The sequence below is a fragment of the Tasmannia lanceolata genome, unplaced genomic scaffold, assembly GCF_043159265.1.
Source record: "Tasmannia lanceolata isolate RefF3 unplaced genomic scaffold, GAP_Taslan_0.1 ptg000037l, whole genome shotgun sequence".
Lineage (NCBI taxonomy): Eukaryota > Viridiplantae > Streptophyta > Magnoliopsida > Canellales > Winteraceae > Tasmannia > Tasmannia lanceolata.
In genome coordinates this window covers 54,912,808-54,930,893 of record NW_027518714.1, presented here as the reverse complement: position 1 = coordinate 54,930,893, position 18,086 = coordinate 54,912,808, and the positions used below count along the sequence as shown (strand labels likewise).

The window sequence follows — 18,086 nt, the reverse complement described above, 5'->3', positions numbered from 1 at the left end:
ACTATTTCAAAGTAAAATAGAGTTCATCTGCAAAACAAAAACCATCTGACCTGAGAAACAATTTCAGGCAAGGATTTGGTTTGATAATCTCAGGCTTTCCCATAAATAAAAAAATCTGACCCGACCTGAGTTGAAATCCTAACCATATTTACATACGTAATTCCAATAATTTATCCAAATGCTATTGATTTTCGCACGACCATCTTTTGATAATCGACTGAACTCTCCTTGTCGTTTCTTTTTTAATTAGCTGTTGAAAGCTTTTTGTGAATTATAACAGCTTTTGACATATAGTAAAATAATAAAAGACAAGGTGAGTTCGTCCCATTGTCAAAACATTGTAGTGCCAATATCACTAGCCTATATAAATAGTTTCTCGTTGTGAAAAAAAAATCTCCACAAGTTAAGGGTTCGAATAGCAGCAAGGGCGAAATAGCAGATGAATGGTTCAAGCAACAGTACAAAAGAACAACGAAATCAGGATTTTGCCGCGGATCCGCCTCACATATAGCTAATATTTCTTCAAGAAAAGCGATGTCACACCCTTCAACAAGTATGGCCCAAGACTCAGATGCGGCGAGTGTTTAGTGCCTTTGCCCAATAGCAGGGAGTCACGATCAGCAACAATGCGACCACATTGTAATACAATGTGGGCGCGTAGTAGGTCCCACCTATCTACACATTCTGCTTCAGCAAAGTGAACAGTGGCTCATACCTCAACTGAAGCACCCAAAAAAAAAAAAAACACCTCAAGTTTCAGTAGCCCATCTCCCTTGGACACCAAAATCAATGGAGATTCCTACTTTGGTCTGCCTCTATTATACAAGAAACTAACCCATCATTATAAGGAAATGAGAAGGGAAGACCCAAACCATCTACTCAGAAACACTGGATTTTAAGGAGTGCCTCACACAGACAAGATCATCCAATTTATTCCCATCCATCTTATACAATGAAACACCTCCCATTTGAATATAATGCTCCTGTGCTTCCTTTCTTAGGCTCTCAAAAGGCAGTACTTCCCACTTGCTGTAATTCGAGTTCTTCCGGGTGTCACTCATGTCCAGCGATCCAGAAATGGGCCCACTGCCGTCTGGCCCCACTGTGCCCCATACCTTACAACGACCAAAGGGACCCAAAGCATCTCCCTGATTGGCTTGATTTCTCTTCAACCGCAAAGCGGCAGCATGGGCATTGGTTATCTCTTCTCTGCTCGGCACATCTGACCAGTCTTGCTTCCTCTTAGCTCTCATGGGAGAATGGATCCTAATAACCTGCATGTACACCACAAACACCAAGCAATTTAGATGCATAACTAAGTGCGCTCATTTAAGTTTGTGAAGGGGACTGAAGTTCAAGCAATTTAGATCCATAACTAAGTGTGGCCGTTTATATCTGTAAAAGGGATTTAAGTATCTGATTCTATGTTGAACATCACACTTTGATGGATTAACTGTGCATGGGATATTGGGCCATGATTCTTCAAAGAAACCATGCACACGATACTCTTACGGCCTTGTTCGTTTTGATTTTAAGAACTGATTTAGAGTCCAACAATCAGTTTTGGACACTAAATCGATTCTGAAAATTCAAAACGAACAAGGTATAAATGGAAATCACATTAATTGCTAACCAAGTTTGTTCCTAACCATCAAAGGTTCTATAGATGAAAGCTATGGCCTTTTTTTTTTAATGATATGAAAGCTATGATCTTGCATTTGTGGAATCCCAAAACATAAATTAGGTTTCTTTTTAAATTTGACATCAAAAAAAATATTTGGCTTCTATCAATCATATTAATAGCATATTGATCATCTCAAATGTATTAAACAATTGCTAGTAAATAGTAAATACATGTACCCATATACACATATCTGCAGTTTTGGAGTTAAGAGTGCAAATAAATATCAGCTCATGTCATACTCAACATCTGTACCTGTACCTTGGCAAAATAAATGCATGTGCATGTATCACAAAGTGCAAGTGTGTGTGTATACCTAAATTGTGAATGTGTGCATGCTTCCATATCCGTGTGAGGGAAAGGTCTGTGTACTGAAAGGAAGAGTTAGAGGGCTTACACCAAGGCACTCTAGAAGTTGATAATATGCTCTTCCCTGCAATGGATTGTGCCCCTTTCTGGGGGTTGAGAAATAGCGTGTCCTATGAGAAAACAAACGATGAGATCATTGTGCTGATTGTGGCAAAATGGAGATCAACAGTCAACCAAAATAAGCAGTTCTCTGTACGGGCATATTGCATCGCGGAACTGCAGAAGCCAAAAAATCACTATAGTAATATTTTAACTCTGCGTATCAATCTATAAATTTAGGTATGGAGGTGTCTATGCATGTAAATTAGAAGTTTGCAGCGAATAATGCCTAATTGTTTTAAAGAAAGAATGAGCACGTCTCTTCCTAGAAATGTATCTATTTTACAGCGTAGAATGCTTATCCTTTCAAAAGAAAGTAATGGATTTTAGCTAGAACTTCACTGTAAATGGCCAAGTTTCACCAAGGTCTAAGTCCTAACAAAATATCAAGTTTCAAAGTTGCTCATATAACAATACAAGGAAAAGATCTACAATGTTGTGTACTGTTACAAATTAATGATAAAGCCATATATCAATTAACTTTCTCGAGATCCCTGTATATGATTTATTCTCTTTATTTAACAAAGTTGAATAACTACCACCTCCCACCAAACCTAGACAAACAGATAAATCAAGTCATCACTTATGATAATAGTATGAAGGGAATTGCAAATATCAGAAAAAGCGGGAGCAGCCCTAGGTAGAAGCAAGGTTTCAAATTTCGGTTTCGGAAAGCGTTTCGGTCCTCACCGAAACCGAAATTTTGGCCGAAATCCAACGAAACCTATTCAATGGCTATTTTTTCTCCTACTTTATTTCGATCGAATTCCGGTAATTGTGGCTGAAATTTTTGGGATAATATTAAATAATTATCAAAAAACCAGATTTTCGGGTGAAATCCCTTAGGGCCCGTTTGAATACCTGGTATATTGTATTTGGATTTGGAATTGAGTTTTGAATACAAAATGAATAGATCCGGTAGCTCATGTTGAGGGAGACAGAGAGAGGGAAGGGGGTACTTCCTATTGGAGAGGAGGGGTTGAAGAGCAAAGACGGTGAAGGAAACTGCCAGATCTGTGGATTTCCAATTTCTTATTTGCACAGCGTATTTTGAAATCTGATTTTTTTCACTGTCAGTTGCTGAATTGGAAATCCAAGAATTTGATCGGATCCAAATTACAATGCAAAAAGGGCTGTGAATGTGAGAAATCCAAATCAAAATCTTCTCTGCATCCAAACGGGCCCTTAAATTTCGGACGAAATTTCGGGATAAACAAAATTTCGACCGAAATTTGGAAATTTTGGCCGAAATAAACTACAGTTTCGGGTTTAATCGATTTCGGTTTCATTTCGGATTTCGGTCAAAATTTAAAACCCTGGGTAGAAGTTCGTTGTAACTATAAGCCAAAGCTAGAAGGTAGTGGTTAAGAAGGTATAGAGATACTAGAATGAAACAAGTTACAATGCAACCAACAAGCACATTAAAACATTTGGACTGACCATTCTGTATAGCCAGGATCCACTGTGAAACCATATATGTCAACAATGTCACACATGGAGAGTGCTAACTCTATAGATTTCATTCCAGTTCCTTTAGCACCTCTTCGTAGCACAATACCCTGAAAAAGATAAACTGGATTTGGAATTTCCTGCATCACATATTATAAGAGACATTAATGTTGGACATCAAATAAGTCACCTTGGGATATTTATTTCACAAAGACAAATGTTTCAAATCTAGGTAATAAACCACTATATGCATGCAGTAAGATGTTAATGCAAGTCAATTCATTATGCTGGTAAGAATAAGTAGGATAATATACTAAAAAAAGAAACCTTCTATCAAATCAAAACACTGGTTAGGCCTAATGATACCACATCTTCACCTTTATCATGGTATTGAAGTCTCTATGGGTCACACTCTTGATTATTAACACCTCATCAGCTGCAGATTGAAATGTATTGGAAGTAAGTTTAATCTAGAAAAAAAATCCAATTACAGAAAATATTATCTAATGAGCGGCATTTAAAAGCTCAATGCAAGTATGGCTCAAGCGTCTGAACAAAAAACAGTAATCATAAGCTGACCTCAAATAAAGTATAATCTGAGATGATGACTATAAATATCAAAGCAATTTTCTAGAAAAGATGAGTCTGAAACGAGCAAGGAGGTGAAAGAATGGAAATAGAATTGACATCATAATAAATAAATGCATTGAGAAAAAACAAAGAGTATAAACTAACGTTTGTAATTTAACTTGTACAAAGCCCCTTGATGGATAACCAAAGGCCTTTCTTTGTACAGAGGATGTAATTAACGGCAGAAATCCGGAATAGCACATTATCACTATATTAATAAAAACTCTTTTAAAGATGAAAATTTGATCTCAATATGTTTATGTGTGTTCTTTTTCATGCATAAATTTGTTTTGAAAAGAGAGGTTAAGGATGAACTACTATTAGAGAAAGAAAAGAAAAAGAATCAAAAGAAGCGAACCAGATAGGCCCAAAAGGAGGGAAAACAGAAAAAGATAAAGGAGCAGCCTAAAATACAAGTCGCTACAATAGAAAGAAATCCACAAATGTCTATCAAGTCCTTCCCTAGCTAAAGAATCCAACATATCATTAGCGCTTCCAGGAATAAAGGCCAAGGTACGTTTTGAAACCAGAAAAAATTATTTTAAATTTGCAGTTTAGGCAACAGTCTCTTGTAGCAGCATATCGCTTCCTATGGTACTTTCATTAGTAAAGATCCCTAACATCACAATTATTGTTAAGCTCTGGATCAAAGTATTTGACAGTTTTTGCTAGACCAGTTTCATGTCAAACTTAGAAATGCATGTGTCAATCTAGTCAGTGTCAAGGGTTAAGGTGAATAACATTTACTAATGTCTACAATCTACATGCATGAAGCATGGGTCTAAATATAACAGTTCTCAGAGTAGGTCCTTAAGAGAGGTGTTTCTAGATGTGTAGTCATATGTTCAAACCCTAACTCGATGGCATATGTTTACATGGGTTTACTCTTCCATCACAGTGTAAGATAGCCTTTGTTTGGTACTTATGGCCTCAATTTTAATTATGATTTTGTCTAGTTAAACATTTTAATAGGACTCTTTTTTCACCCTTTAGAAACCAATAGAAGTGGTTGAAGGGAAAGTTTAATAAGATAGCTGTGAGGCCGTCACGGGCCAAATATTTGAGCAACGGAATAACCCGTGCGGCGCCCCAACATGCACGAATGCTAGGGCCAGCCTTCAATCGTGCAAGCCTTTAAAGGCCCTACACGCCAACACCCCTTGATGCTTCAAATGTGCACACAAACTCTAAGCTGTTCAACAGGCTACTTGGCTCAGATCTTGACATGCGCTTCTAGATACCCACACTCATGATCAGCCTGCATCACGAGTACATCGAACATAAGGCCTTGGGGCCGAATGCAAAGTCCATCGAGTACGAGGCATGACGATGCCACGCACCACCCGCCAAGCACTAGGGCTTGGTCATCCAAGGAGCAAGATGCCCCAGGGACTGATCCGCAAGGTGTACACCTCGCGAGGGCAACCGAAGTCGCCCCGGCACGAACCCATGGAAGGCCTAGAGAATGGCCTACCCACGAGACGTACCGCGGTGCAGAGGGGCAAACAGTATAAGTAGCCCCCTGCACCGGTCCGCCGAGCAATGCATGTGGGAACCCAACCCACATGCACTGTCTTTGGCCCCCATCCTCAACCAAAGAAACTGGAGCATCCCTATGGATAGCTCGCAGTCCGCACCCAATGCTCCCTTAGGGCACGCCTACGAGTTGAAGTATGATTTCCTACTGTGTGCAACAGATGCACAAGTAAGTCCTCTTGCAACTCATGAGCAAGCCACCAAGGCTCCTGCCCACACCTGCTGGGCCTAACGGGGGAGGAGTCAGCAAGTCACGGGGTCAACTCCTCCTATAGAGTTTGGCCAACCAACCAGCTTAGCGGCGAGTGGCGACCAAAGGTGCTATAAACAACGCATTTCCAAGACGCAACGAGACGAGACGAGATGGATTTTAATACCGGTTGTGTCCTGAACTGTTTCCCCGTGACACTCCCCCACCTGATAATGTCGACGCCCTCGTCGACACTGAACGCTCTGTGAAGCTCAGTTCCACAATAACAATGACTTCTCAATCTTGAAAACAGCTGCCACTGGTGCTTCGACAATCAGCGTATTCTGACTTCTACTGCATACCACACTGCGTCAAGTTCTACCAATCACTGCACTATAGCTCTGCTGGAGTTATCCTCAACAACGATGGTTTTCTCGGACTCCATCAAACTAGGCGAAGGTTTTCTGACGGTGCCTACAAACGCTGTGGATGACGTGCCATCACTTTCGGCACGGAAGGTTATGGCTCACCTACAACCGGATAACATGCCATCACTTTCGGCATGGAAGGTTTTGGCTCACCTACAACCGGATAACACGCCATCACTTTCGGCATGGAAGGTTTTGGCTCACCTACAACCGGATAACATGCCATCACTTTCGGCATGGAAGGTTTTGGCTCACCTACAACCGGTGATGATGGTTCTGAGCACTCCACCAAACTCCATGAGGGCAGAGCGACCAGCTTGAATCATTTCCTCAAGCAACTCCCAAGTTCCTCCTCAGCTACACTCGAGCTTCCTCTGGAGTGGTCTTCCGAAATGGCCAACTTGCACCGCTTCGTCTCTCCCTGAATGTGCCACCACTTCTGGCACAGCACCTGCCTCACTTTCGGCCAAGTGCAGCACTTGCCACCTGCAAAGTGCAAACCAACCACGGAGTCCACAAGCACTCCCAAGCAAAGAGACCACCACATCAGTCTCGCCTCCTCCTGAGGCCAAGAATCCCCTGTTGGGATCAATCAACTGCGACGCTTAGTCTTGCCTGCTTCGGTTCAACACTATAGAACTTGATTTGAACAATCAACCCTTATGCCACAAATGGTCTCCTTGGGCACTTGCGGCTAGTACTCACACTGCTAACCACCCCAAATATTCCATCATTCAGATTGAGCTGTCCTTTCAATTTCGACAAACTAAGACATTCTAAAGCAGCAAGAAACACACAAACATACCATGTCGTCCCATACCAACACAGTCTGCCCATATGCCATCTGAGCTCACCACACTGTCCCATATCAGCACAGCAAACCCATTATCAAATCTAAGCGGCCTTGGCGTTCGTTCCAAGGTCTTTCTGAGAAGAGCATCACGCATGCTCGATTGTAATTGTGAACTGCCATAAAAGTACTTCAGTCATTGACCAGCTCTTCATCCTGAGCATGTCTGCTAATTCGTCAAACTGGTTATGCCATCACACTGAGCAAGCAAATTCACTTCGGTGAGCGCTTTGGTGCCGACACGTTCAACACCTCATCTGATAGGGGAAGGCTTATGCCAGCAGCCAACCCTTTTTTCATAGCAAGCCCTTAAGGCCATATGCTAACACATCAATGTTAGCCAACACTGCAACGGAGCATTCACAACTCCCCAACTGCCACTTCCGATCTCACACATCGGTGGGTCACTGAAAGATGCCAACCTGTTCGCCGACGGTTGCAGCTCTAACACTGTATCAAGCTTCGAGCAAATCCATTGAGCAATGCTTGAACAAACACTGATGGTACTAATCTTTCCAGGCCATCGCGCCTCTGTTGCGCGACTCAAGTAGAATAAGTGAGAGTCCACAGAAAAGAACATACCCACGCAATTTTAGCTCTTCTTCGGCTGACTAATGGACTTTCAAAGTGTTAGATTCAAAGACATCCGCACTTGGCACCTCCAACTTGGTGTGCTAACATTCAAGCTCTTTCCAACTCCGCCACAACAGAAAGCATTTCCCGTTCCTTTGTGCAAAGCAACATGCACTAGAGATGCACTAATCATAGCCGCAAACACTGCCACTTGCTGCAACTATGCCAGCACAGACACCAACTGTATCATAGCTCCTTGAAAACTCTTGATTCACAACCTGCTCTGATCTGGCACTAGATACCATCTGGCACCAATTCTCAAAGCCCACTCTGAATACATAGCTTGGACATTCTGCTCTGATACCAACTGTCACGGGCCAAATATTTGAGCAACGGAATAACCCGTGCGGCGCCCCAACATGCACGAATGCTAGGGCCAGCCTTCAATCGTGCAAGCCTTTAAAGGCCCTACACGCCAACACCCCTTGATGCTTCAAATGTGCACACAAACTCTAAGCTGTTCAACAGGCTACTTGGCTCAGATCTTGACATGCGCTTCTAGATACCCACACTCATGATCAGCCTGCATCACGAGTACATCGAACATAAGGCCTTGGGGCCGAATGCAAAGTCCATCGAGTACGAGGCATGACGATGCCACGCACCACCCGCCAAGCACTAGGGCTTGGTCATCCAAGGAGCAAGATGCCCCAGGGACTGATCCGCAAGGTGTACACCTCGCGAGGGCAACCGAAGTCGCCCCGGCACGAACCCATGGAAGGCCTAGAGAATGGCCTACCCACGAGACGTACCGCGGTGCAGAGGGGCAAACAGTATAAGTAGCCCCCTGCACCGGTCCGCCGCGCAATGCATGTGGGAACCCAACCCACATGCACTGTCTTTGGCCCCCATCCTCAACCAAAGAAACTGGAGCATCCCTATGGATAGCTCGCAGTCCGCACACAATGCTCCCTTAGGGTACGCCTACGAGTTGAAGTATGATTTCCTACTGTGTGCAACAGATGCACAAGTAAGTCCTCTTGCAACTCATGAGCAAGCCACCAAGGCTCCTGCCCACACCTGCTGGGCCTAACGGGGGAGGAGTCAGCAAGTCACGGGGTCAACTCCTCCTATAGAGTTTGGCCAACCAACCAGCTTAGCGGCGAGTGGCGACCAAAGGTGCTATAAACAACGCATTTCCAAGACGCAACGAGACGAGACGAGATGGATTTTAATACCGGTTGTGTCCTGAACTGTTTCCCCGTGACACCAGCCATGTTGTACGGCTCAGAATGTTGGGCCACCAAGAAGCAGCATGTGTATAAGATGAGTGTAGCGGAGATGCGAATGCTTAGATGGATGTGAGGCCACACAAGGTTAGATCGACATCCGTAAAAAGGTAGAGGTGGCACCAATAGAGGAGAAGATGAGAGAACACCGCTTAAGATGGTTTGGGCATATCCAATGTAGGCCTTTGGATGCTCTAGTGAGAAAAAGTGACTCATGCCAAGTTGATGGAGTAAAAAGAGGTAGGGGCAGACCGAAAACAACTTGGGTATGAACAGTGAGGAAAGACTTGAGGGCTACGAATATAACAGAGAATATGACCTTGGATAGGATAGAATGGAAGAAATTGATCCATGTAAACGAACCAAACTAGTGTTACGATTAGACTTGGTCAATTAGAGCCGGGTAGATCCTTTCACCTTCTTCATGAAAATTTTCTAAAGGATTCATTAGTCGACCCCAACTAGTTTGGGACAAAGGCTTAGTTGAGTTGAGTTGAGAAACCAATAGAAGTGAACCTCGGCCTGCCAGATATGATAGACCATAGTGAACTCATGACGTTCTAACACAATACATTGTGACTAGTTTCTCTGACATTATCTTGGATCACAGAGATTGTCTTGCCGCTCCAAAAGTCAAATGATAAATCTTACTCCCATTTTTCTTTTGCTACATAGTTACCTTTTGCAGCGAATAGGAGGAGATATTCTTCTCTGAGTCCTTCCAGAGCGCACTACAACCAGTCTGTTGTCATAGTTCAAATAAATTATCCAATAGACTTATTGGTAACTTGATTTCAGTACATACACATCTGAGCTGGAATATACATTCTAGGTCACTCTGAAACCCCTCCACAAGTTGAACACCATGTCTCTGCAGTTTTCAATGAATCTGCAACATTCAGGAATCTGGAAGTATCTCTTTAAATATTATCTGCAGCTCAAATATCTTCACAAGCAATAGCATAGCCAACAATTCTAGTCCCGACAGGCAAGCATGTATGTGCAAAGCTAAAATCTTTTTTTTTTTTTTTGGTAGTTAAGCAGGGATTGAATCTGCAACCTCAAGTTTGAGACACAAAGCCTCAACCATTGAGCTAAATGCCCAACCCCCACAGCCAAAATCTCATGCAGCCAAACTATGTGCATGTATGCCATTCAAGTTATTAATTCCAAATGCACCTTAGTTATTAATTCCATTCCGGTGTTTTTTTTTTTGAAATACAATTCCATTCCGGTGTTGCTCACTAGAATGGAATGTTCCGGTGTTTCGTTCTGGAAAAGGCACTGCAACCAGTGGAATTTTTTTAAATATATTTTTTTAATAGTAAGGATAAATTCATTGAAAAAGAAAAGCGGACCAAAAAAGTCCATAGAGGATACAAGGGTATATAGAGCCAAAGAGAATTTTTAAATAGTTAAAAAATTCAAAGAAGTGGGCTCTACAAAAGGGTGAAATGAGGGATTTTGATGTGTCTTTAACCTTCCCATTTGTTTGTGGGGGTTAAAAGACACAAGATGCCCCTCAAACAACTATAAAACCATCACTAAAAAGTGGTAAAAAGGAAAATCCCAAAAAATGATAATAAAGCACATCTGGAATTATTGCAGAATTTTCAGAATGGACTGAAACAAGCCGGAACAGAATGGAAAAGAACAAAACACAGGACGGAAAGTTTCTTTTACATTCTATTCCATTCTCCATTCTGGAACGAACGTTCCAGCTGCTCCGGACAAAACAAAATGGAATTCATAAGTCTTGCACTATTTGAGGAGAGAGAGAGAGAACTTTAACCTTTAATTTGTAAGAGAGAGAGAGAGAGAAAGAGGGAGAGAGAGAAGTAATTATCACCATTACTTTTCCGTGCCTGTCAAAAAAAAAAATTACTTTTCCTTACATGGTTTATTAAAGTAAACATTTTGATCCGGGATACACGATTGAAATAGATACAACCTTCTACTCTGATTTATGGATGGTTAGATCAAGATGAACGGGAAGATTTGCAATTTATGGACTCTAGCTTAATCATAGTTATAATAGGGGAGGCCCGGTGCACGAGGCTCCCGCCATTGTGGGGTCTGGGGAGGGCTAGATGTACGCAGCCTTGCTCCTGCTTTGCGGAGAGGCTGTTTCCGTGACTCAAACCCGTGACCACCAGGTCACAACGGAGCAACCTTACCGTTGCGCCAAGGCTCGCCCTCTTAATCATAGTAATAATAGAACCAATAAAATGTTCATCACTCAAAAAAAAACCAATAAAATGTTCTACAACCCCAACCTCAACCCCATAAACAGCACTGTGTATGTGCTCCAACAGATGGTCAGTGAAATAGTGAATTAATGCCCGCAATAAGGGATGCCAAATTTATAGGAACTGAACAATTCTAGGCAATGCAAATTGTTAACTATGAGTTTTTCTGAACAAGTATATAATGGGTAAGATTTACATGGTAATGAATTGACGATCATAAGTAGATAATGTGCTAATGTTGAGAGCCAATAATTTTTGTCCTTAACAGATGATGCATAGAAAAGCGATAGTCTCATATGTAATAACTGGGGTAAACATTTACAGATTATGCTCAAATTAAATAAGTAGAAATCAAGCTCACCAGATCCATTGAGAATGGAAACCATGTTGCGGGCAGCACCTCTAACTACCAGGCGAAAATCTCTCTTCAGACCAACATACCTGGCATATTTCTGTTATTGTACGCACCAAGACAAAATCAGTAGGCAGTTCCAGAAACAAGTATTGATTTATCATAATGCAAACCCTAAGCACATTCCCATGGAACAAGTGTGTGGGATGCATAATTCATCATGAATATCTTGGCATCAAAGTTTATTTTCGTTTTGCAGAGTAGGTTCAATTGGAACATGTTAAGTGTGTTTACATTACCTCATTAACAGGAGCTTCATTGTCTCGAATAACTGCATCATGCCCATCAATTTCTTGTCCAAACTCTGTCTTTAAAAGATCCCCTGAGTTTCCAACAACTGCACACTTCCGAAACTGGCGAGGATGAAAAGGTGGCTTTGATGGCAAAATCAAATTAAGGTGTTCCTCACAACGAGAACGGTCGTAGCATTTGTCCGTACCCCTAAAACCAAGAAAGGGAAAAATGCTCAATTGCACTCCCCAACCACATTTCATAGTTCAACCTGAGTACAACCTAGCAAGAAACCAAAAGGACAAACTGGTAGTTGTCTGGCATCATACAGTTGTGCAATCCTTTTGGCTGCATATTCTAGCCATCCATCTGGTCGAGCATCAAGATACTCCCTCGTCAAGACTGTAGTCATGTTACGGTACTGGAATTATCCGTGGCCTTAGTACATAATCCTTTATGACAAAACCACTATGAAAGGTGAGAGAAAACCAACTAACCTGTTCCCATAATAGAATAGCCTCACAAATGTCATAATGGTATTCCAGTGGCTCATAAATTTTAAACTGTTCATTGTACTGTGAAGAACGCAATGAAGAAGTTAATATAAAAATAGCTTGAAGCCCAAAAAATTATTCTGTAAAAACAAAAAGGAAAGAAATTTGCACTGGAAAGTGCAAAGACAAAAGGTATAGAGAACAGACTAACCCAGGTGCTGTTTGTGCCTTCAGGAAATGTGAGGATCAGTTTACAGTGGTCAACAATTCGTGCAGTGAGTCCAAGTCCTCTGCTTGCCTAAATGAAATTTCAACGTCAGTACATGGATAAGAAGCAGTTCTGAGGTATGGGAAGAACGAAAAGTGAGTAACTTTATAGATGAAAGATCCTACTAACACAATGGAGCTATAAACATCAAGAGGCACTTAAAAACACTGTCCAGAATGACCATGAATAATTTGCAATTTCAAATCCAAAATGATGACTGATCAAGGTGTTTCTTTAACAGGTCATATGAAGATAATAGCATCGCCATATCTTTTCTCACATGCAGGACTTTGGGCACCACTAATGTTCTTCCAAGATCTCTCCCCTACTTCTTTAATTCACGTCATTACAACATTATTTATCACATGTTATGAGAGTCAGATGAATGCATGATTTGAACCTATATGGCGTGAATATGACAAGAATTTTCTAATGAATGAGAAATGGCAGATACAGGTATTTTTGTGTATCCCCATTTGACTTCACAATGACTTGACAAGTATATATTATTGCAAGCAGTTGCATCGGAAGTAACAAGCAAGGCATCATATTAAACTTCACAATTTTGGGAAGCAAAGATTACCATGTGCAGACCAAGAAAAGGAAGTCCCACTGAAGGTTACTATAAATAGAGCAATGTAAGTATCTACTGACCAATAAATGCATAGGTTCCATACAGTAATTATGAAAAAATTTATGAAGTGAAGATTTTGGCTTTTATTATGTATAATTTGCATCTAACGTTGCATTTGGCAACCATTCTTAGAATGAGTTTTTTTTTTTTTTTTCCTTACAAGATTAAAGAAATGCAAGAATGTAGTTTGCCATTATTTAAAAAATTACATCAATTGCTACGCTTCTAAACCCGGATTATATGGAGTGACTATTAGTCGCCCTGTAAAAGCCATTTGATGAGTTTTTCGGGTTAGTGTCCTCATTCACATTTTTTCATGTCTTCTTGAGTATCTCTACCATGCAACCTGCAACTAAACCCTCCCTCCCTCCCTGAAGAAAAAAGGAGCTTCTTTTGTTTCCCTCTGAGTTTTCTCCCCCTTTCCTCCTCCCGCCATGACTGAAATGAAATCAACGAAAACAAAGATCCGGAAACCATGTCTCTAAAATAGAATCCCTAGTTGCAGAATCTCCCAATGAAAACGTTGCTTTGTCCGATTTGAAAAAAATGGGTTTTATCAGAACCGCCAAATTCAGTGGCAACTGTGTAAACATGAAAACTCTCGTAACGAATTCCGCAACAGATGAGGATAGTAAGAAGAGAAAGAAGAGTGAATTGTCAATGGAGAAAGAAATCCCTTCGAATTAGCTCTTAAGGTGATTATGAAAAGCCCTAAACGCGCAACAAAAACCCGCCATTGCACACTTGCATTGGAGGGTAGCTCGCTATGTAAGTGGAGTAGAAGAACTTCTAGGGTTCAAGCCCGGTGGCGAAATAAGACAGAGAGGATCGCTATTCTCTGTTCGTTTGCTCATTTTGGGGGGATTGTAGGAGTTTCAAATGCTTGAGATCTTCCAAAGATCTTCCCAACGCATGTTTGATTGTCATTTAGACCTTTGACCACTAGACAACTTCTAGACATCATTATTGCTTTTTATCCTATAGGTGGCGCCTACGTGGCGGAGATGTTCCCCCCATAATCTTCTCCCTTTTTTCACCAAAATGGTGAAATTTGTGTGGGGAATTAGGAGAAGATTCTTGTCTTATTCTTTTTCTCTCTTTGTCTCTCTTCCCTTTCTCTCTCTTCCACCCTATATTTGGATAATGACACCCTACATCTCTTCTGCTAATCTTCTCGCGCAACCAAACACTACTCACAAATCTTCCTCCTAATCTTCTCCCCATGCTTGTCTAATTCTCTTTGGCGACTTCTTCCCCTAATCTCCCAGCCATCTACAAGCAACCAAACAGAGCATAAGTAGATGAAGAGATAAACTTGGATGGAGGTGAGGATTTTTTGCAGAAAGAAATTGGTTCGGATTTGGTTGGAGAGGAGACAACAACAGGTGGGAGGAACAGAAAAATACAGGAGATTAATGAAGCAAGGAAAGGGATGTATTTGCTTCGCAACAAGGGTTTGAACCCTTGAGTAATTTCTTGATTGGCTTTGGTTAGGTAGGCTTTGGATGCTCAAATGCTAATAATCTTTGCAAATCCTAGTTGCTAGTTGATTATCTTTTGGATGCTCAAATCTATTCATGGACTGAATACACTGCTTTAATTTAAAGTCTAGACACTTAAAAGCTTAAGAGTTCTCCAAAGAACCCGCACCCTAGGTTTGCACTATTTGATTAAGGACTTGGTACATAGTTTTGACTTCAAACATCCTTTTTTCCGATACGGTTGGGTGTGATTAGTGGCAATCTTTAATAGCTTACACATTTCAAAAAGAAATCATAAGGACATTGCAAGGAAGATGTCACCTTACTGGCTTGAAGTTTCTAGAGGAAATCTCAACCAGCTTTACACACAAAGTTTGCAGCATGGAAGCTTGTATGGGGTACTTCCTAGCGACAACACGATGAAACTTGGGAGAAGATAAACGTATGAATTCTGGCTTGGGTTTAAACATTGGCAAGAAAAAACAGCATTCAAAGGATTTCCCAGAAGGAGATATCCGATACTTAGCACTTGAAAATTTCAAGAACGGTGAACCACTCTGGGTTATGAATATTGCCTAGTAAACATGTGTTTTGTTTCATAACCTCAGTAAAATAATTTGGCAGTTACATGGTGTTACAATGTTATGATATACTCAAGAAACACACAAAGGGAAGCGTGGACAATCTAAAAATCCACAACCGTATCAAATTTGCTATAATAAAAAGAATTCAGCCAAAGTACTTTTGTAGATAAAATCCAAGAGGTGAAAAGTTACTCTAAGAATCTGCAAAGGAAATGTTTAAACTTAATTTTCTTCTGCGAATTGATTAAAAAAAAGGAAATTTATATTATAGTTTATAGAATAGCTCCTTTAATTAAGGAAGCTCTCAAATCCTTCTTCAAGTTGCAAATCCAACTACAAAAACAATTTGCAAATAAACCATTGTGTTGGGGGCTTAAACCCTAGCTCAAGTCCGGCTTATATTATATTACGTCAAGAATAGCATATCACTGCATAGATTCGCCAAACAATAAATTCAATCAACACAGAGAAAACATTCAAGTGAGGCGAGAATAGTCCCCCGTGTCCCATTGGCTAAATTCCTGTCTTCCCTCACTCAACCTTGGCTTGATAGGCTCAGCACAGTACTACGGTTCTTCAGGCCCGACCCGGCATGGTTCACCGCGTGGGACTCGGTTGCGAATATAACTAACTCGCTGAAAGCAGTTCTTCAACCCAATATATTCTGTACCGGCACTCAAGACGAGTCCATATTAGGGCTAGCTCGACTTAGATCAAAGTTCCATGCATAAATTCATTATCATGCTTTGCACATCAAACCAGATTAGAATTCAACTGGCATTGCAACAGAATACCTAAAATCAATAAATTCCAACGAAAACCTAAAAAGTTTAGCTAATTCCAGATCATTCAGAGCTTTTTCAATCTACTAGCACATACAAGATCTACAAAGAGCACTCATCAAAATCCATTTCATAAATTCAAGAACCAGCAAGCCAGAAAAAAAACAGATCTGAGCAGGAAAAAAAAAAGCGCAAAACAGAGATCAGATCGGTGATAGGATACTCACCACACATTGCTGGACGCGAGATTGAAAATCAGAGAGAATGAGAACATCCTCTTTACTGAGATAGACTTTTCTGTTTCCTGAGATGGAGATTTGAGTATGAAAATGAGAGGGAAAGTGAAGAGTAGAGATGAGATGAGATGAGAGAAAGGGTTAGGGTTAGGGTTAGGGTTTTGTTCTTACCGGTGAAGAAGGAGGACTGAATGGAGAGAACGAGTAGTGAGAAGAGAATGGCAGCGGCGAGGAGGAGAAGAACGGTGGGTCGCCGGTTGGAGTTTGAGGGCTTAAGAGCTTTCATCAGGAAAGATGAATGTTATTGTCCTTCAAAACAAAACGTTCTGTGAGAAGAAAAGGGCAAAGAGAGCTGTTATCCGCCCGACCATATTTTGATAATTACACGAATTCATCTTGTTTCACATGTTTTAATCGGTTGCCAGAGCCTATATAACAATTTCGAAAGGGAAATGATATAGGAACCTATGAGTCTATGACCGAGCCTGAGCCATCTCATTGGGAATTACCCGGGCATCTTTGAATACTCAAAGTTTCATATCCCAAGTGAGGTTTCAAGAAACTGCTCGAGTTTTAGCAAAAGCCACTCTACGAGGTCATATTGATGGGTTGAAAGGCTTGAAAGATATAGTTGTTTGTTCTTTCATCCCAAATAATTTTCATAACACACCAAAACAAAAATTTACGGGATTTCATGATTCCTAAGAACCAATTGATTCTTTTCTTTTAACTTTAATTATATGGTATGGTATATGGTATGGTCCGGTCTTTTTATTGGGTAATAAAGATAATAACGAATAGAAAGGAATTAATGACTTGGACCATGTAGGCCACTACTCTTGTTCATTTATCCTTATATAATTCACTGCCCTTTTCTTCCCTGGGCCACTCCAGTGTATTTATTAACAGGGTTTTAAATTTTGGTTTTGGAATGCGTTTCGGCCCTCACCGAAACTGAATTTCAGCCGGAATCAGGTACACCATTAAAAAATAATGTATTATTTAATACCAAATTTTGGCCTAAATTTCGAGAAAAATGCTATATAATTAATAAATTTGAGATTTCTTGGTTGAATTTCTCAAGATTCAGGAAAAATGATACATAATATTAATAAATTTGAGATTTTTGGGTTGAATTTCTCAAAATTTGGGCCAAAATCCGGTACCATTCCGGGTTTTTCCAATTTCGGTTCCGATGCTGACCGAAATCTGAAATTTAAAACCATGTTTATGGATACTCTTAAGTAGGGATGACCCAGGTAACAAAAGGGGACCAATATATCATTTCCCAAAAATTACATTTTGATGTTTTCCAATTTAAGTTGAACTGAGGGAAGAGGCTGTTGGTCTCTCGTAATGCAATAACAAAAACTGATTTGGTCGGTTTCCTGACCCATTGTAAAACCAATTTCTTTGACATCACTCTTTTGAAAAAGCTCTCAGCAGCGTATAAAGCAAAGTGGAATTAAATGAATAATAATGATATGGTACCCGAGCATGGAACCGAACCAATAGCCTCTTCCCTCATTCAAAACAGCTTGCCTTAATTGTTTCCTTTTCTGTTCTTTTTTTTGTCCTTTTGCTTTCTCTCTCAGAAATGGCAAAACTACCCTCCCCTTTG

General features: G+C 40.7%; 1 protein-coding gene across 1 annotated transcript; it reads right to left on the bottom strand.

Annotated features, from left to right (window-relative positions):
* Positions 1–416: 416 nt before the first annotated feature.
* MGP2 (MALE GAMETOPHYTE DEFECTIVE 2) lies at positions 417–16,981 on the bottom strand. Its single transcript, XM_077371379.1, has 11 exons — positions 16,637–16,981; positions 16,457–16,533; positions 12,692–12,778; positions 12,484–12,561; positions 12,316–12,407; positions 11,995–12,196; positions 11,705–11,795; positions 3,976–4,034; positions 3,590–3,738; positions 2,079–2,160; positions 417–1,274 (listed from the first exon to the last, which is right to left on the bottom strand). Exons 1-11 carry the CDS (start codon positions 16,749–16,751, stop codon positions 876–878), a joined length of 1,431 nt encoding a protein of 476 aa, XP_077227494.1. The 5' UTR covers positions 16,752–16,981; the 3' UTR covers positions 417–875.
* Positions 16,982–18,086: the final 1,105 nt, after the last annotated feature.